Raw genomic sequence first — 21,576 nt, forward strand, 5'->3', positions numbered from 1 at the left:
AAGAATTCAAGGTACATTAGTTCGTCATTTTATAATACCAAATGAGTCCTTCAATTGTTTTTAATTAGATGTCTAGACACTGGTTAAAAAGCACCAGGTATACATAAATACTTACATATGTACAGTTGCCAAAGTATTACAGAATGTACATAGGCCAATAGAAACCTAAAGACAGTTATGGTACAGATCAGATCAATATTATTGAACTCGGATGTCATTTCAGGATCTGGTTTTCTAACATTAACAATGTAGTGCAAACAACTTAAACAAAATAAAATTAAAATTTTACTACAAAGGTATGATATTCGTATAAATACATCATCAGAAAGCAGTAATTATCAGCTGAACTGCAAAGCAACAACTAGCCAGAATCAAGTATAAATGTCCATGTTCTGAGGTAGGTTAGAAAAAAATAGAATTTTTTTTTATACAGCAAAATCTTGATTTGACGTTATTCCATCTAAACCACATTGTGTAACAAAGACAGAATTAAAATGTCACAAGAGCTTTATGTGGTATCCTGACACCAAATTAAACACTCTCCCAAGTCTGCATAACAGAATGGAGTCTTCAGAAAGCTCAGTTGAAAGTTAAGTCAAATTGAAAGAGTTTAACTTTCTAGTAATCGACACATTAGCAAAAAACCAGAACAAAGACATAGCATTATTGCATGATCCATCAATGTATAACTTTGGGCTGATAATAGGTTAATGGCAACATTCAAATAGTGGACAAGGAAATGTTTGGGTTCTACTCATTTGCCTGAGAAACATGAATCTCAGGGAGCTTAAAACACAAACATTGCTTAAAAAAAACCGACTGACATATTTTTGTCTTGCATTTATCAGAACATTTCACAAGAAATACAAGGTAAAGGGGAACAACATTTTATGTACACAATAAGAAGATAGTGGTGATTGTCTCGAAAGTAGATTCTTTCCAACCAGTCAGCATGCTGTTCTCATACAGTATAAAATGTTGCTCCATTTTATTTTCTTGTGAATGGTTCTGATGAGTACAAGCCAACAAACTTTGTTAAAATGTCTTTCTTCAGCAATGTTCAAAAGTGCACTACCAAACTAACAGTATAAAAGCAAAATAATTGTAACAAAGAAATTAAAACCAGTGCAAAGCATTAGCAGTTTTTTTTTACAAGAAGAATCCCTTGTATTATAACAAGTCACTTATTTGCAAAAAGACAGTACATTTGCATTAGACCTAATTTAATGATGCTTGTTGAAGCTGCCAATTGTTGAAATTAAATCAGGAAAAAGTGGCAGAAGATTGCAATGACTGGTTATTATTCCAGGAAAGTGTACCTTAGGATTTTGTTTCACGCTTCAAGCAAAATAATAAATGGTTCTAGAAAGTTTACAGATAGGATCTTTGGTGATGCAACCACAAATATCAAGATCATGTCAGCTTCAATCCAAAGCCTTTGTGAAACTACATTAAAGGGGGGGGAAATATCCAGGGTTCCTTTTCCTGACCAGTTGAGAGCTCCACTCCTGGTGGAATTGCATGGACTAGTCTCAGATTAGTTTGGGAAGAGATGAAATGCTTTTTACAATCCAATAGTCACAAAGCACACACAGTGAGGATCAAAGTCTTGAATTAAGACAAAGAGGGGTGAAAAGAAAAAGTGACACTAAAAACACAAAGACTTTTAAGTCATGATATTAGAAACAGACCACTGGGAGAAATACTATAATGTACTTTTTAATAATGTAATTATAATTAAACACACCTGCTTTCTCATAAGCCAACACAAGCCTCCATTCACTTGTCCAGCTACATTGCAGAGAAAAAGATGCACAGCTAATTCTCTGGAAAGAAAACGTATACTCTTTCAGCTGACTATGATCTCCTTCATCACATTCCTCTAGTAACCTGTCCCTTGGATCTGCAAAGTCACGTAGATGGTGAACGAGCATCGCTAGCTTGCATTTTCATCTTCCTCCGAGCCAACGCTGCCAATTTCTTCTGTTCAATCTCTTGCAATGAGCATTTTGTTACTGGCTTCTCCAAAACTGCACAAATGGAAAGCATAGCAAGAAATATCCTTTGGGACAATAGCACTGATGCATAATTTGCATTTCATATAACAGTTGTATAAAAGGTCACTCAAAAGTTTCAATTTTAGCTCAACAGAATTTTGAGATGGTGAGCTGATGTAGATCCCAGCAGTGTCTATTCTAACACTGAAAAACAATCCACTAAGAATTACAGCCGCCTGTCAAGTACTGCTTTCCAGAACTTTAAAGCGTGGGTTCTTGATTTTGTCACTTCTGCAGAGTACTCAAATATCCTCAACCAGTCTACCACCTCAATAAACCCCAACAGCAACTTGCATCCCTTGCCTTGTTGAATCCAACTTGCTCATCAGTCTCACCTCATCCTTGTGGTTTGGGTTAGTTAACTATGCCTCCATAGGTTAGCATTTAATTTAAAACCCTGCCTTCAAACTGCAGGACACTTCCCCATTCTAACTTCAGAAACCTCCTCAAGTTTTGCTGCCCCATTTGTCACAGTCCCGAGGCCTTGGAGATTCCTGCCTTTTTCCATAACTACCTTCAAAATGACCTGCCTCAGTTATTATGTCCCCTTTTTAAAATCAGTCATGCTTTATTGATCTGTATTAAAAATGCCAGCACACAAAAAAATCTCTTTTTGGTAGTAACAGTGAATTCCTATTGCTACAGTCACAATATCGAGACACCTCATTTGTGCCTTCAGCAACTTAGGGACGAATTACAATACTGGAAAATAATTAATGAGGAACTTTTTTAAACTACTGATTCCAAATTCACTAAGTAGCAGGAGATTATCTTTCCTCATTTTGTCTTCCGTTCAGGAATATTTATTGCCTGGGAGCACATATCCGAAATTCAGGCATGTAGCCCAGTCTGCGTGGTTAGGCTCCCCAGTGACAGTGCAAATTCAGAAAATTATCACCACTGTAATAGTGTTTATCTGAAATACTGTACTGCCGCTGAAAACAAGACATCAGTTATCACAAATTTAAGGTAACAGGGCATGAGTAACATTTCACCAAAATTGCACACAAAATGTTGAGAGAACACCTTCTCACCTTTGGTCTGTAAAGAAGAATCAGAAAAATGTCTCTTTAGAGGTGCTGCTGGATATCGCGTCACTGTGGAAAATGTACTTGACTGAACATTTCTTTCCACAGGGCTTTTCACATGATCTCTGTTGCCAAAAGTCTTTGCCCTTTGTATTACATGACTACTGGTGTTTCCCTGAACACCCATCACAGACGAATCCATAATTTTAGTGAAGTTAAACCTTGGAGTCCTGGGAGTGCCAGCAGTATGTTGTGATTTGGGGGCTGTGTGATTCACGGTTACAGTACATGTAGAAAGTTTCTGGCTATGGCCAAAGTTTGCACTGATTGAAGCCCGAAGCAAATTTGAAATGCCAGCACCATTTCCAGAGCCAGGCACAAATTTGGATCTGTTCAAATTCACTGCACACGTGTTGGTAGTGCTTGACAAACAGCAATCCTGGAAACTGCTTAGGGAATTCAAATGATGGCTTTGGGTAGGGAGTGTAGCTGCAGAACACACCAGGCATGTCAAATCTGTGGGCCTTAGCAAATGCCTCACGGAAGGTGCATTACTTTGTTTTGCTGCTAACTGTCCTTTAGAGATTTCACTTTCTGACATGAGGAAAGACTGATTGTAATTTAAATGCTTTTGCTGTCCATCCAAGCTCTCAGTAAACTGATTTTTTTGCATGTTCAAAGGCAAAATAACATTGCTTGTTAAAGTCTGGTTGCTGTTTACTCTGTTTAGTTCGTTGGCCTCACTGATCCTTGCTGCCCCAGAGTCCTGGCTTTGAATCTGCTTTTCTACATCATCACACATCCTGTTCAAATCATCATCATCATCACTAGGTCCCCACTGACTGTCCAATTCGATAAACATATTTTGAATTTCATCAGAGAAGTTTTCATCATTCCAGTCGTCAGTTGACACTGCAAGTGGAGCACTCTGCAGCAAGGTACCAAACTTCCTCGGTGAGGCAGCACTACAGGGTCTTCCAGATCCCAAATGATCAAGGGATTTGGGAAGCACTGAACTGCCAGTGGTAACAAGGGTATCCTTTGTACTCATCTGTATACCACCGTTGCACAATGTCTGTTGATTAAAAGGTTTTGAGAGAGTAAAGGCACTTGATTCCATTCGAGGTACGTTAAACAGATGAGAATTACACTGAGCTCTTGGAATATCAGAATTCCTCTGTTCATTTTTTATGAATGTATTAACCACAGGTTTAAACGCATCGCTTTGTTGAATTTTGTCATGAGGTGCCTGCTCACTCATCTTATCTTTAGATTTGCTTTGTAGTACAAAGGTAGCCCTTGGCTTTGGTCTCTCAGATCCTCTTGCAAAATGCAAAGCTTCAGCCATCATCTCAGAGTCTTTAGATTTGTGAACAGGGCCAGGCACCGGCTGCACAAAGGATGAAGATGGCACGGTGCCAGGAGCAGCCTCCAAATTGGTCAAAACATTACATTTGTTTGTACCATTTTGGTTAGCAGCAGCCAAGGTGTGACCTGATTGGTTCGGGAAATGCTTGCATTCTTTGGGCGTGGCAATAAGCTCTGGGTTCTGTGTAATTTGCATTATAAAAGAGTCCTCTGCCATCCAGTCATCATTCTCCCAGTCATCAAACCCATCATCCTCTGGAATCATTTCAGATGTGCAAAGTGCTCCTGCCTTACCTATGAATCGAGTATTAGTATCTTTTTGCTGATCCAATTCACCACCTGTGGTGACGGCTTCACAAGCAAAATCGGTGTTGTGCTTGGAGCTTGCAGTGTGGTCAATGGAAGTACTGTTCCCTGCGTCTATTCCCAATGGCTTTGATGCTTGAAGGTCACTAGGTAGCTTACCAGTCAGACAGGAAGTCACCGGATCGACTACTGCTGTATTAGTGCTGTATTTGTCAGGCTCTAGACCATCTTGTGCAGGTGCTGAAACCACTTTGGAAATAGAGGATTCCTCCGCTTTTGGACTTGGAGTGTCACTGCCTGAGAGGCCCTGACTCAGAGGTCGACTAGTATGTTGGGTGGGTCCATCAAACAAAGCATTAACAGCAGCTTCAGCTTCTAGATCTAGTGGTTTCTGGTTACTGTTCTGATTGTGTAGCTCAATTACAGGAACGATACTGCTTGTACCATTTGTAACTTGCCCAGTTATTGCAGTCACAGGTATCTGTTCAAATGCTGAAAGGTCAGAATTCAGTTGTTCTGTTCCCAGTGTCTGTTCCCAATCCGCAGAATCTGAAGTCCACTTAACTCCACTGGCTTCCTGACCATAACCAACATCTTGTTCCACCATATTCCGGTCAAATTCCTTTGCTAACTTCATCAGTTCTTCATCTGTGCTCCTTTGAAATCTAAAATGAATTTTAAAATTGTCATATTCGAACAAGCTACTTGTAAAATAAAGCATTATATTTTAAAAAGCAAAATTGAATTTCTTTGCATGAATATTTCGCTTCCTTTTTTAAGAACTTCATTAATGAACAACTTCAAATCAATATAACAAGCTGCAAGTAAACTCCCAAAGAAGCCTAATACAAACAAAATACTGGGATGCTGAAAATCTGAAATAAAGACAAAGTGCTGCAAAAATTCAGCAGGTCTAGTTATGTCTGTGGAGACAGAAACAGAGTTTACATTTTAAGTCCAATATGATTCTTCTTCAGAATGTATAAGTTAAAATATCAGTAGCTTTCTATCAAAAGTGGCACTTGCAAGAAATCATTAGATGAGGACAGGGTAATTGAAATCAGAAAAAGATTCTGATTTCTGAATTAATGGTAATGAAAGACAGCAAATTTTAAACTTTTTAAAAATTCATTCGTGGAACGTGGGCTTCGCTGGCTAGGTCAGCATTTATTGCACTTCCCTAATTGACCAGAGGGCAGTTTCTCACATTGATAAGAAATTGATAGTTTTTTAGATATTCAAGATATCAAGGGATATGAGAACATGCAGGAATGTGGTGTTGAGATAAAAGATCATCCATGATTATACCTGAATAACGAAGCAGACTTACAAGGCTGAATAGCCTACTCCTGCTTCTATATTTCCATGTTGCATTTTGTAAAGGATTTGTGCTTACAAGTGAATTTGATAGGTATAACATCTGTTTACAAGTGGTAATAACAATAAGACAAGCAGGCATTGGGAGACTTACGTTGTGCACATGCACAGCAAGTAGCCACATTTATACACAGGCCAAAACTCGGAGTGGCGTGTACACTTCAGTGGGGAAAGAACTCTCCCCTCAGGTCAATGTACATGGATAGATCTGTGCAAAGTACTAACACCTGCATGTGTAAAACTTCAGAATAAAATTTCAAAATATTAAGAAAAAGCAATAAAATTGGCCTAGTTCCAACTTATACCTGATTTTGTTTCTTTCCCATGCTGTATCAAAACAGAGCACATCAGCTAAAATAGTTGAGAATTTTAAACAGCAATTTCTATTTTAATGGCCTCTTTAATGCCAAATGTTTCATAGGGACAGAACAAAAAAAAAGGAAACACAGGGCAGATATCAAAAGTTTGATCAAAGAACATCTTACGGAAGGAAAAGCAGAGACGAGGAGAAGTTTAAGGAAGGCAGTTCCAGAAGGTAAGGCCGAGGTAAACGAAGGCACTGCCACTGTTAGTGCAGCAACTCAAATCAGAGCTGTTCCAGAGGCCAGAATTCAAGGATTGCTGATACCTTGGAGAATTATATGGCCCAGAGAGAGCAGGGACAGGCAAGTACGGGATCGACAGAGATACAAAAACAAAGATGAGAGCTGCTTTACAAAATTTCATAAAAGATTCTGAGAGGGTTTGGCAGGGTTGATGCTGAGTGGATGTTTCCCCTAGTGGGGGAATCTCAAACCTGAGGGCACAGTTGAAAATAAGGTGCCTCCCATTTTAAATGGAGATGAGCAAATGCTTCTCTCAATCTTTGGAATTCTCTACCTCAGAGAGTAGTGGAGGCTGGGACACTGAATATAGTCAAAGCAGACAGATTTTAATCCGTAAGAGTGTCTGCAGGCAGGAAAGTGGAGTTAAAGCCACAACCAGATTAGCTACAATCTTATGAATGATTTGGTAGGTTTGACAAGTCAAAAGGCTTCTGCCTGCTCTTACTTCTTATGTTAAAGTTCACAGTAGGTTAAATGTAGGAGAGCTCATTCCATGTGTTTTCAAATAGTCACAGCTGAAGGTAACAAAGGCATCTATGAGATCCTGAGATCTGAAGCAAACGTAAAGTTTGACAATGTTAGGAGATGGAAATAGAGGGTATGAGCAATGTGATACAATGTAGTGGGTATGTGGGTAGTACACCTGGTCAAAATAGAGTGTTTGCAAACTGTCTGGTTCAACCTCCAGCAGTTGCCAGGGAGAGGAATATTAAATTGAGAATGTTGTTTATAACCAAGTTCAATTTGTTAATACCCTGAACAAGTGAATATCAAAGTAATAACCGCAAGTAAAGAAGTTTAGAGCTGTTTTTAAACTGAAAGTATTTCTCAGACACGTTTAAACTTGAACAACAGTTCAATAAAGGTATTGTATTATTACCATAATGCCCCTAAAAACTCAAGTAAAAAAGGTCAGCATATCCTGGAAAAGAAATGTAAAGTTCAGTGATTTATCTGACATGAGGTAGTTTTGTCCAACTTTGTGAACAGCCAATCTCAGAATATTATTTAATGATTGAAACTGATTTATAATAGTTCTCACATGTGAGTGTCATGTACACTCAGGTGAGGGAACACCACGTGCACAGCTTTCTTCCACTTAAACTTAACACGTTTTGCTACAGACTCTTCTTCAACAGTTGCCGGGTACACATTTCTTAGCAACTAATTCTGTTTATATCAATAAGATATTAAACAAAATTGAAATACAAACACTTCCTCTTGAATTCATTGAACTATTTTATAATCTTGAGCCATCATGACATTGGCAAGTAATATTATCATCTTAATCACAACATAAAATTTTTCAATAAATTATGAATACATCAACTTTAGCCCAGCGTCATCATAAAATTTGACGTTTCCCTTAATAAAGTGACTTGGGTATAAATCTTTTGATATGTAAATGTATATATTTCCTTAATCAATGCTTATGCAAATATTTTACAGTAAGAGCATGGTAACATTTGCATTACAAGCGAATACTTGTACAACCTCACTATAACTCTATGACTCTGTAAAACAGTCTGCTTGTGGCACATACCTTGAATTATTTGTTTTGATCCTCTCTCGAAAAGAAATGGTGGGGCTACACTGGATTGCATCCTCACCAAGCCATAGGTTCAGAGGCACTTCAGAGGATCGCTATTTAACCAAAAGAAAGGCTATCAATCATCAAATAACTTTAGACATTTCTACCTGATTTAAATGTATTTCAAAGAACAAAATACTAAAAATAGGTAACAAGAATTTTATTTAAATCAGGATCTCTGTTTGCTGAAGAAAAGTTGTAATTTTATGAGATGTGTCAACAGTAACTGAGACAGGTAATCCAACTTAGTTCCTCATTTGTTCATCTTCTGACGATACTCTAGCATCGTGAATCAATATGGATAGGATTTTAAGGCTTATCCCTAACACTTTAATGAAAGCAGGGAAATGATAATCAACTGAAATCAAAGACAGCTGAAAATAGCCCGGGGTAGTCACAGTTCAGGACGGAGGAATTCCATTCGCTCATGACAAACACAGCAAATTGTATTTCTTGATCCATTTAGTACACTACATCTGCACAACGAACCCCAAATCGTAATGAAGAAGTGGTTAAATGGAATACATGAGTGAGACTTGAACTAAATAGACCAGCAAACGACCACACACAAGTTAGGCAGCTTCCATGGAGAGAGAAAACTAGAGTTCAGATTTCAGGTCAATGATCTTTCAATGATTTTGTGAAGTAACTCTGAATTATGGATACCAACTGAGAGACAATATAATTAGCCAGTTCCCCTAGGTTTGGGATGTGCTCAATAACATTAAACTGTTCAGACCCAATATTGTCAGTGGGTTCCTTCAAGCCCAAAGGTAGATTAGGATACATCCTTTCTGGTCACTTTGAATAAACAACATAAGGTTTATTATCTCACAATTATTTACAAGTTACATGAATATGACCATATTGCTAGAGACAGCTAAGAGCATTGTTAGCTCGAAATCCGTTTCCTACAATCTCCTTCTTTACTCTGATCAAGTCCTGCAACATCCTCACAGTGGGTGATGCTTACACCAATCAATTCCTAACCTTTTCAGAACTCTAAGCAACAGAAGGTTTACAAAGTGGTCGGTTACCTGTGGGGCAATACGCTTTACAATGTCAGATATTTCCACTGCATGTTGCCCAGTCACAGACTTCTTTTCCATGCCTGCACAAGCAAAGGTGAGAAGCTAATTTGATTATCAATAAGGATCAACAAAACAAAATGTTTTTGAAGAAAAGCACAATAATTCAAACAAGCTGGGATCTAGTGTTTTATAACGTATCAGCAAAAATAAAGTGATCCTACACAATTTTAAACATGATGGCCTAAGGATTACGCTGTGGGGTGCCGACAGACTAATATTCAGCACATTGAACTGAAACTGTTTTCAAGCATTTTAGCAAAGTTGTTCATTGGCTTTGCAGTGAGCTTTATAAAACCCTTACTTAGCCTTCCAACTTGAAACAGCACCCCATACAATCATCAGTCTTTCTGCCAGAAAATAAAATTCTTATTTTAACAGCTTCAAATGATATAAAATGTGGCAGTAAGTGACAAAACTTACAAATATTAATGAGATAGCAATGTTCATAAAATTGTTGTTGGCAACTATGTGGCTAGTAAAATATGATAGGCAATACATGGGCACTGTTGTGCAGTGACCAATTCAAGTCCTAAACATGCTGAAGAGTTAGGCAGGTGAGACAAGACAATGAGAAAAATATCAAAATAGAGTCAAGAATAAGACTGAATAAAACTCAAGACACTTGATAATGTTTAGATACTTGATAATGTGTTACATTACCCAATTTAAATGTGGTTGGAGAGTGTTGGTCCCAATAAATATCCTGTTGTAACTCATTGTCATTGACAGGGGAATTGTGATTTGCAATGTGCTGTTGCTTTTTCAATATCCTCTTAGGAGTTTTATTCGACAATATTTCTGTAAAATAAAAATAGATTTAAAAATAGTACAAAAACTGGGAGTGCAGTTAAAAATAATTATACTTAGAAGAGGCTATCCACCCAGTTTAGAACAGCATTTATTTAGGATGGAAAAACGAATATTTTTACAAAGAAACATGGGAAAGGACATGAACCACAGAATAACAAAGTAATGTCTGAAATAAATGTGTCCATTTACGAATAATTTTGTAACTTTTTATATAGTGGATTTAGTGTCTATTGTTAATTCCCAAGAGATGAAATACTTCAGGGGAGAAATGTTCCACTTAGGCACAATAATCCAGTTCCAATTTATTACCACTATCATTACAATGTAACTACTATCTACTCACAAGATGACCTGCTACCTTCCAAAGACTTGCTAATAAGAAACATTCAAATAAACCTCACACTAAGGGAAATTATTCTTTCAGTCATTAAATATTGAAAACTCTCTTCGTGGGCTTTCCCTGAGGGATGATAGAATCCAAAGGGTCCCAAAGAATCCGTCTCCCTTGTGAAAAGTGCATTAATCTCAGCTGTACAGTACAGGTGCTAAAGCACTGAATGAGGAAACGAGTAGTTTGCAATCTGAGTCCTAATTACCAGTCCATAGACTCCTGCTTGATGTGCTCACAGGGATGTCAGCTGAGGCCAGGAGCCTCAGTTGTGCAGACCAACCTTCTCAAACAGCCTGCCAATAATCACAGACAATGTGTGTAAAAAATGGGCACAGGGTTATGGTAAAGGATGGCATCTGAGCACAGTGAGCAGCCAATGCCTTCAAAGATAGTAAACAGGAAAACTACTGGAGAAAATGCATATTAATATTTTTTCTGAGTGCTCTCAGAATTGCAAGTTAAATTATCCATGTGCAATTTTAGATCGTCATTATGATTAGATTAGATTTCCTACAGTGTGGAAACAGGTCCTTCGGCCCAACAAGTCCACACCAACCCTCCGAAGAGCACCCACCCAGATCCATTCCCCTACAATTACCCCTGACTAATGCACCTAACACTATGGGCAAGTTAGCTTGGCCAATTCACCTGACTTATATTTGAATTATCTGAATTTAATAATTTTGAGCATGAATGCTACATTTATTATTGCTGAAAAAAAGCTGTAGAGGATTTTTTTAGGGTAAAACCTAATATTTATACTGTATTAGTGCTGATTGTTTGCCAAGTGGACTCTGCTCAGCAGAGGGGTTGTGGAAAATGTTACCAGCAAATAATTACGAACAGTCTGTGCTGTGACAGAAACAGAGAGGTGGTCGTGCTGGATGTCTTGAAAAGTACAAAGGTAGATAAATCCCCAGGACCTGATCATTGGTTAGGCCACTTTGGAATATTGCGTGCAATTCTGGTCTCCTTCCTATTGGAAATTTGTTGTGAAACTTGAAAGGGTTCAGAAAAGATTTACAGGTATGTTGCCAGGGATGGAGGATTTGAGCTAAAGGGAGAAGTTGAATAGGCTGGGGGTCTTTACCCCAGAGTGTCGGAGGCTGAGGGGTGAGCTTATAGAGGTTTATAAAATCATGAGGGGCAATGGATAGGGTAAATAGACAAGGTCTTTTCCCTGGGGTGGGGGAGACCAGAGCTGGAGGGCATCGGTTTAGGGTGAGAGGGGAAGATGATATAAAGGGCAACTTTTTCACGCAGAGTATGGTGTGCGTATAGAATGAGCTGCCAGAGGAAGTGGGGGAGGCTGGTACAATTGCAACATTTAAAAGACATCTGGATGGGTATATGAATAGGAATGGTTTGCAGGGATATGGGCCAGGTGCTGGCAAGTGGGACTAGATTAAGTTGGGATATCTGGTCGGCATGGACGAGTTGGACCGAAGGGTCTGTTTCCGTGCTGTACATCTCCATGACAGTTAATTGCCATAGTTTGCTTAAATTTTGAATCAGACAGATGGATTCAGATTGTTCAAGGCTTTGCCCTGAAAAATGAACCAGCAAATGGATGTCAGCTGCTTTGTTGAGTTGAAACAGGCACTGTGCATTGACATTATGTTCTTCCTGTCTGCAAGTACAGGCATCTGGTATACACAAGTGTTCCACACTCGAGTCCAAATGACAATCCTAAATATCATCTTCACTTGAATTACCGAAGTGAGAAAATTACTTCCAATTGTCAGGAATGGATTACAGTATTTGGTTCACAATCAGCAGTTCCAGATTCAATTGCATCACAGAAAGGAATCACTCCTCAAAGTAGCATTAAACTTCAACACAGGAATAAAATGCAAAAGTGATACATGTACCATTCAATTGTGTTGCCTTTGGAAACCAGATTGAATGACACAACCTCCAAATCCTGGAATTGAAACTTAATCCCATCTGAACAACATATGGGTTTTTATTATTTCATTGTAAGATTTTGATAAACCGTGCACAAAATTAAAACCAATTGCTAACCTCTACCACCATTCTGCACAAAGACTAAAAACAAAAAACAGAGTCACAGAGTTTTTCAGCACAGAAAAGGATCCTTCAGTCCAACTCGTCCACGCCAAGCAGATACTCTAAACCATCTAGTCCCATATCCCTCCAAACCTTTCTTATTCATGTACCCATCCAGATGCCTTTTACATAGTTTTAGATTAGATTAGATTAGATTCCCTACAGTATGGAAACAGGCCGTTCAGCCCAATCAGTCTACACCGACTCTTCGAAGTGAAACCCACCCAGACCCATTTCCCTCTGACTAATGCACCTAACACTATGGGCAGTTTAGCACGGCCAATTCACCTAACTTGCACATCTTTGGATTGTGGGAGGAAACAGGAGCACTCAGAGGAAACCCACACAGACATGGGGAGAATGTGCAAACGCCATACAGTCACCTGAGGCTGGAATCGAACCCGGGTCGCTGGCATTGTGAGGCAGCAATGCTAACCACTGAGCCACCGTGCAGCCACGATGGCTGATAATGGGTCATAGTGGACAGGATTTCACACAATGCTGCAAAGATCAAGCTGCAAATTTAAAGCTTGCGTAATTTAGGAAAGTTCATAGAGCACAGAGATAGACATTTTGGATCAGCAGTAAAAGATTTATCTCGGAGTTAGAACCGCACAAGATGAAACGAGAGTGTGGGGCTGGAAAAGTACAGCTGGTCAGGAAGCAGCCGAGGTGCGGGAGAATCGATGCTTCAGGCATAAGCCCTTCTGCAGGAATTCCTTCGGGAATTCCATAAGCCCTTCATCAGGCTTATGCCCAAAACGTTTACTCTCCTGCTCCTCAGATGCTGCCCGGCCCGCTGTGCCTCTCCAGCACCACACTCGCAACTCTGATCTCCAGTGTCTGCAGTCCTCACTCTCTCCTCCTCCAATGCAAATTGAAGGCCCCATTTCAGAATTTGATTTGCTCATCTCATGTGACACTTTATTCTAGGCCACAATGGAACACTTCAAGTGTCCCTGAAGAAACCTTCACCTGAGATTCTGTTTGTTCTGGTGATTATAAGTAACTCCACGAGAACATACAAAGAAATGTTGAATTGTACCTGGCTTCACCATCACCTCTGGCTTGCTCCACACCCCGAGCACTCTCTGTATGAAGAAGTTGCCATTCAGATTCCTCTTAAATCTTTTCCCTCTCATGTTAAACCTATGCCTTCTTGTTTTTGACTCCTGTACCCTGGGAAAAGGTTTTGACTATTCACCCTAGCTGCGCTCCTCACGATTTTGATAGCTCAAATGTCTTCAACAAGGGAATACATTTTTTCATTAGAACATTTTCAGGGTAAGAGTCTTTAAAATGTAATGGTATTTGATACATAGGATTCTTTTGAAGGTTTGTTTGAATTGAGAATTTTCTTTCAACAGTTCTGAATTGAAAGTATAAGAACACTACACAATTAAGATACCATAATATGCTCGAGATGTTCCTCCTGCAGGCTGTGTGCAAGCGAACTCATTACAAGTTATAAATCTTCAGCTGCACTCCTGTCTAAAATCACAGGTGACAAGAGGAGAGAACTTTGTTTCTGGTAGATATCTACTGCTCAGAAATGACTCTCAAGCTGATCATAACCACTGAAGCTCTATGATGGGCAGAGAGATAGGGCTTCAGACCACTCTAAACCACAGTTGTAGTATCTGGAAACAGAACCTTTCCCAGGTTTTGGATAGAGACGATCAATACAAGAGTATTTCTTAGCTGAAAATGTGTTGCTGGTTAAAGCGCAGCAGGTCAGGCAGCATCCAAGGAACAGGAAATTCGACGTTTCGGGCCAGAGCCCTTCATCAGGAATGAGGAGTGTGTGCCAGGCAGGCTAAGATAAAAGGTAGGGAGGGGGGAGGGGGGACTTGGGGGGGGGGGGCGATGGAGATGTGATAGGTGGAAGGAGGTCAAGGTGAGGGTGATAGGCCGGAGTGGGGTGGGGGCGGAGAGGTCAGGAAGAAGATTGCAGGTTAGGAGGGCGGTGCTGAGTTCAAGGGAATCGACTGAGACAAGATGGGGGGAGGGGAAATGAGGAAACTGGAGAAATCTGAGTTCATCCCTCGTGACTGGAGGGTTCCCAGACGGAAGATGAGGCGCTCCTCCTCCAACCGTCGTGTTGTTATGTTTTGCCGGTGGAGGAGTCCAAGGACCTGCATGTCTTCGGTGGAGTGGGAGGGAGAGTTAAAGTGTTGAGCCACGGGGTGGTTGGGTTGGTTGGTCCGGGCGTCCCAGAGGTGTTCCTTGAAGCGTTCTGCAAGTAGGCGGCCTGTCTCCCCAATATAGAGGAGGCCACATCGGGTGCAGCGGATACAATAGATGATGTGTGTGGAGGTGCAGGTGAATTTGTGGCGGATATGGAAGGATCCCTTGGGGCCTTGGAAAGAAGTAAGGGAGGAGGTGTGGGTGCAAGTTTTGCATTTCCTGTGGTTGCAGGGGAAGGTGCCAGGAGTGGAGGTTGGGTTGGTGGGGGGGTGTGGACCATACGAGGGAGTCACAAAGGGAGTGGTCTTTGCGGAACGCTGATAGGGGAGGGGAGGGAAATATATCCCTGGTGGTGGGGTCCGTTTGGAGTTGGCGGAAATGACGGCGGATGATACGCTGTATACGGAGGTTGGTGGGGTGGTAGGTGAGAACCAGTGGGGTTCTGTCTTGGTGGCGGTTGGAGGGGCGGGGCTCAAGGGCAGAGGAGCGGGAAGTGGAGGAGATGCGGTGGAGGGCATCGTCGATCACGTCTGGGGGGAATCTGCGGTCCTTGAAGAAGGAGGCCATCTGGGCTGTACGGTATTTGGAACTGGTCCTCCTGGGAGCAGATGCGGCGGAGACGAAGGAATTGGGAATATGGGATGGAGTTTTTACAGGGGACAGGGTGGGAGGAGGTGTAGTCCAGGTAGCTGTGGGAGTCAGTCGGTTTATAGTAGATGTCTGTGTTGAGTCGGTCGCCCGAGATAGAAATGGAAAGGTCTAGGAAGGGGAGGGAGGAGTCTGAGATGGTCCAGGTGAATTTGAGGTCGGGATGGAAGGTGTTGGTAAAGTTGATGAACTGTTCAACCTCCTCGTGGGAGCACGAGGCAGCGCCGATACAGTCATCGCTGTAGCGGAGGAAAAGGTGGGGGTGGTGCCAGTGTAGTTGCGGAAGATGGACTGTTCCACATATCCTACAAAGAGGCAGGCATAGCTGGGGCCCATGCAGGTGTCCTACAAAGAGTATTTCTTACACCATATTACTGATTCTAGCAGCTTGGGAAAACAATTAATTTGTATTTACTGATGGTCTGATGTTCAGAAAACTCAAAGCTCAGTACATTAAGCATTAATACAGCAGTCAATGTATATGCTGAAAACTCCACAAACATTTCAGTGTCTAGTTACTCTAATCTTACTGGCAATGCTTTAGTGAGGACACAGCACTATTCACCTCAGATGGATGACTCTTTGTTTAAAATTGTAATCAAAGTAACGTACTATCAACAATTCAGCACTCCTTTATTTTCTATCCTAGATTATATCCTTACATAGGAAGGGTCTGTTTCCTGAAGAAGGGCTCATGCCCGAAACGTCGATTCTCCTGCTCCTTGGATGCTGCCTGATCTGCTGCGCTTTTCCAGCAACACATTTTCAGCTCTATATCCTTACATAGTCATGCACCATAGAAGCAGACCTTTTGATCCAACCAGTTCATGCTGAATACAATCCCAATCTGAACTCGTCCCACCTGCCTGTCCCTGGCCCATCGCCCTTCAAATCTTTTCTATTCATGTACTTATCCAAAAGTCTTTTAAACATTGTAACTGTCCGCACATTCACCATTTCCTCAGAAAGTTCATTCCACATACGAACCACCTTGTGTAAAAGATTTGCCCCGATGTATTTTTTAAATCTCTCTCCATCCTAGAGAAAAGACATCCACCATTAACCTTATCTACACCCCACATGATTTTATATCGTGGGTGCTTGAATTCAGACACTCTTGACTCCAAGACAAAGGGAGATCAACGAACTAGATGGAAAATTGGACATTAATGGCAAATGGTTACATTTTAAAGAGTGAAAAGTACATTTATAAGTATTTCAATCAAATTGCTCAGATATGTTGTCTGGAGCAGTCGGGACTTGAACGCAGATCTTCTGGCCCAGAGGTAAGAACACTACTACCACACTAAAAGTATGCCTGTATACTATTCACTCCTATATGTTTCCTTCCCGCTCCTGATGAGAGTAATACAGATAAAGGATGAACTGCAGATGAGTCTGAGGTCTCCCACAGCATGTATTTGCACAATGAATGTCTAGGTAAAACCTTGATGAATATGCCTAAACTAGTCATCACAGTAGATAAAACCTTCTTTTATCTACTGTGATTGCCTGCTGATGTATATACGTCACTTAGAGCCTCTCCCTCTTGTCAGCTGTTAAGATGATTGAGCTACTATCATGACAAAGGAGTTTGTAAACTTTAAGCTTCCTTTATCAAGAGATTGCTTTACAACTGAAACCATATGCATAATCTTTATCACATCAAAGGACATAGAATGTTTGCATCATCACTTGTTTCCATGTCATCACTATCACGTGACGAAACCATCACACATGCCTTCATCAGCCAAGGTTTAATTTCTCTTACTTTGCTCACCAGCCTTCCCACTTCAGTCATAAGTTGGATTTGGAGGTGCCAGTGTTGGACTGGGGTGTACAAAGTTACAGGAGTATGAGCACCTTGCCAAGACCTTCCCCACACCTCCACTTCTCGCCTTTAAACAGCCATCAAACCTCAAACAGATCATTGTTCATAGCAAACTGCCCGGCCTTTAGGACAAGACCATACAACCTTGTCAAGGTAGACACTGCAAGACATGTCAGAGTGTGGACATGGATACCACCATTACACGTGGGGACACCTCCCACCATGTATGTGGCAAGTGCTCATGTGACTCAGCCAATGTTGTCTATCTCATACAGTGCAGGCAAGGTACCTGAGGCACGGTACATTGGTGAAACTGAGCAGAGGCAATGGCAATAGATGAATGGGCACCACACAATTAACACACAGGAGTGTTCTCTCCCAGTTGGAGAACACTTCAGCTGTCTGGGACATTCGACCTCAGACCTTTGGGTGACCATCCTCCAAGGTGGACTCCAGGACAGGCAGCAGTGAAAAGTGGCTGAGCAGAGGCTGATAGCTAAGTTCAGTACCCATAGGGAGGGTCTTAACCAGGACCTTGGGTTCATGTCACATTACAGGAGACCCCATTGCACTGTACACACACACCCTTTCACAGACACTAACAACTCAAAAGGGACAGGCTATTCAGCTCTCAAGAATGATCAGTCAATGATTAACAAGATCATGTCTTAGTTTCCTCTAGTCTCATTAATGTTTCTGGCTAGCAGAAATCTAGCAATGTCAAAATTTTGGAGTTATTAGTTCAAGCAGCATCTACTTTTTTTTGTGGGAGAGTTTTTCACAACTTTCTACCACCCTAAGCAGGAAGTAGCGTTTCCTGATTTTAATCTAGACTTAAGACGTCTCCCTTATTCTTTGCATTTTCCCTGACTTACTTTTGTCCTACAATGATAGTTTGCCCCATGGCTACCCTTCTCCCTACCATGCCCTGTTTTGGCCTTTGGCATTGTGTAAACAGCATTTATATATAATACTCTTACACGCTAAAACATCCCAAGCTGTTTCACAGGTAGGCTATCAGATAAAATCTGGTATCATCATAAGATTTGGAGGTGCCGGTGCTGGACTGGAGTGGACAAAGCTAAAAATCACACAACACCAGGTTATAGACCAACAGGTTTATTTGGAAATACAAGCTTTTGGAACACTGTTCCTTCATTACGTAGCTAGCGGAGCAGGATCATAGGACACAGAATTTATACCAAAAGATCATAGTGTCATACAACTGATGTGATATATTGAACAAACCTCCGAAAGCTTGTACTTCCAAATAAACCTGTTGGAATATAACCTGGTATTGTGTAATTTTTTAACAGTCATAACAGGCTGTGACCAAGACAAACAGGTGGGTCTTAAAAGATGTATTACAACAGTAGAGATAGCTAAACAGGTTTGTCTAGGGGAGGGGGGTTGCTTGGCATAGGATCCAGGCATGACAGCTAATGGTGGAGCAATTAAAATTAAGAAAGCTGAACAGGCCAGCATCGGCAAAATACACTGGAGAACAGAAATATCTCAGGGAGCTGTGGGTCTAGAGAAGTTAAGAAGAGCGAAGAGCATAATCACGGACAGATTGGAAAAGAGCAAGGCATTATTGAACTAGGAGAACAATGCAGTCCAGAGAGCACAGGGGCAATGGGTGTAAAAACTGTCTGCACAGCAGAGTTTTCAATTAATCCAATCTGCGGAGGAAAGAAAACATTCTTTTATAAAATGAAGTGTCCAAACAGATACACGTGCAAATCTTGCCCATACAATAATTGCTGTCCTGGGTTTTTCTACTTCATATTCTTGCTGTCAATGCAGTATAATTTACTCTAAGCTTTTGGCTTTCTGGTTTTTGACTGAGGTTTTTCATTCTGCCAGTTTTCACTCTATTTATATCTTTCCTTTTTTCTCTCCAACATTGTTATCCCTCCATTTTCACCTAGTCTTTTTGCTCCCAGTTTTGATGCTGGTCTTATTTCTGTTTTTGGCTGCTAACATGGATTTTTATTCCCTTTTCTTCCCCTCCTTTTGCTCTAAAAGATCTTTATTCCCAGTTTTCACACCCCAGAGCTTTTGCTGATTACAATGTTTCTTACATTTTGGCTTTTTGATCCTAATTTTGTTATTCTCAGTTCCTAATGGGCAGCACTTTTTTCACCAAGTTTTATTTTTATTTTCACTCAAGCGTCCTACCATCCCAGTTTCTTGTCCCGAGTTTTTGTTGGCCCCAGCTTTGGATGCTGATTTGTTTTGCTGCAAATATAGTTTGATTTCATTCCAATTATTATCGGTGGACATTATGAATTTGTAACATTGGTTGCTCTCATCCCTCCTCCTCTTATTCCAGTGCTGAGGTTTTTTTTTGAGCCAGAGTCTTTTGCCCCCAACATTTACTTAGACCTGGTCATATGCTCCCAATTTTTGTAAGTCTTTTGCTCCAAATATTTTCTGTATGCCCCAGACTTTTGCCTTCCAATTTTTTTTCCCAGACCTATTCTTGTGCTCCCAACGTTTTTTAAGTTCCAGTTTTGGTTTTCAGTTTTTATTATTGCCAATACAGTTCTTTCATTCCCAGTTTTATTTTGTGGCTGTAGCAGAGAGTTTTTTTGGGGGGGATGGGGGGTGGATGTCCCTGTGTTTCTCTACAAAGAGAGAGAGTGTGAGTGAGTGAGTGAGGGGGAGAGAGAGAGAGAGAGAGAGAGAGTGTGAGGGGGAGAGAGAGAGAGAGAGAGAGAGAGTGTGAGGGGGAGAGAGAGAGAGAGAGAGAGAGAGTGTGAGGGGGAGAGAGAGAGAGAGAGAGAGAGAGAGAGTGAGGGGGAGAGAGAGAGAGAGAGAGAGTGTGAGGGGGAGAGAGAGAGTGTGAGGGGGAGAGAGAGAGTGTGAGGGGGAGAGAGAGAGTGTGAGAGGGGAGAGAGAGAGTGTGAGGGGGAGAGAGAGAGTGTGAGGGGGAGAGAGAGAGTGTGAGGGGGAGAGAGAGAGTGTGAGAGGGAGAGAGAGAGAGAGAGAGTGAGAGGGAGAGAGAGAGTGTGTGAGAGAGAGAGAGAGAGTGTGTGAGAGAGAGAGTGTGTGAGTGAGAGAGTGTGTGAGTGTGAGTGGCAGAGAGAGAGTGAGAGGGAGAGAGTGTGAGGGGGAGAGAGGGTGAGTGTGAGAGAGAGAGAGAGGGAGGGATAGTGAGTGAGTGGTGAGACAGGGCGGAGAAGGAGGAGGGGGAATGGGGAAAGGGTAATACTGGGCCTGGGAGGACGCCGGGGGGGGGGGGGGGGGTTGGGCCAGTGTTCACCTTCAGGGGCCCAGGGCCTAGCTGCAGACCTGGAGCCTCGGCTCAGCCTGCCAGCCCGGGCCGGGGGAGTCAACCCGGGGCCAGCCCCTCGCTCGCCGGCGAGCCCCGGGCTCGGGTGGAGCCGCGTCCGCCTCGGCCTGGCGTTACTGCTGCCGCCGCCGCCGCGGCTCGCCTCCCTCTTCATCCTTCACTCGGTCCCCGGCGCCGCTCTCCGGGGCCGCGCCGCCATCTTGCCGCCGCCTGCGATGAAAATAAAAACCCGCCGACGCCGCCCCCTCCCCTTTAAGGGGCCGCTCCCGTTCACCCATTGGCTGGGGACAACGTCGACGCCGTCTTCTATTGGCTGCGCCGTTGCTAGGGTTAGTCCCCGCCCCCTAGTAACTGTCCATCAAAGTTGGAAAGGACAAAATCTGGAATTGCTGGAGAAACTCAGCAGGTCTGACAGCATCTAGAGTTATAGATTCCCTACAGGGTGGAAACAGGCCATTTGGCCCAACAAGTCCATACTGACCCTCTGAAGAGTAACCCATTCCCCTACCCTATATTTACCTCTGACCAACGCACCTGACCCACACATCCCTGGACCCTATGGGCCAACTTCGCACGGCCAATCCACCTAACCTTAAGGGCGGCACGGTGGCACAGTGGTTAGCACTGCTGCCTCACAGCGCCAGTAGACCCGGGTTCAGTTCCCGCCTCAGGCGACTGACTGTGTGGAGTTTGCACGTTCTCCCCGTGTCTGCGTGGGTTTCCTCCGGGTGCTCCGGTTTCCTCCCACATTCCAAAGATGTGCGGGTCAAGTGAATTGGCCATGCTAAATTGTCCCTAGTATTAGGTAGGGGGTAAATGTATGGGTGGGTTACGCTTCGGCAGGTCGGTGTGGACTTGTTGGGCCGAAGGGCCTGTTTCCACACTGTAAGTAATCTAATCTAAAAAAACCTGCACATC

At 42.1% G+C, this 21,576-nt stretch overlaps 1 protein-coding gene across 1 annotated transcript; it reads right to left on the reverse strand.

The window, feature by feature from the left end:
* Window positions 1–46: 46 nt before the first annotated feature.
* Window positions 47–20,860, reverse strand: LOC132819902 (ewing's tumor-associated antigen 1-like). Its single transcript, XM_060831860.1, has 6 exons — window positions 20,629–20,860; window positions 10,084–10,221; window positions 9,370–9,443; window positions 8,285–8,385; window positions 3,092–5,424; window positions 47–2,030 (listed from the first exon to the last, which is right to left on the reverse strand). Exons 1-6 carry the CDS (start codon window positions 20,810–20,812, stop codon window positions 1,912–1,914), a joined length of 2,949 nt encoding a protein of 982 aa, XP_060687843.1. The 5' UTR covers window positions 20,813–20,860; the 3' UTR covers window positions 47–1,911.
* Window positions 20,861–21,576: the final 716 nt, after the last annotated feature.

Source organism: Hemiscyllium ocellatum, chromosome 10 (genome assembly GCF_020745735.1).
Source record: "Hemiscyllium ocellatum isolate sHemOce1 chromosome 10, sHemOce1.pat.X.cur, whole genome shotgun sequence".
Classification (NCBI taxonomy): domain Eukaryota; kingdom Metazoa; phylum Chordata; class Chondrichthyes; order Orectolobiformes; family Hemiscylliidae; genus Hemiscyllium; species Hemiscyllium ocellatum.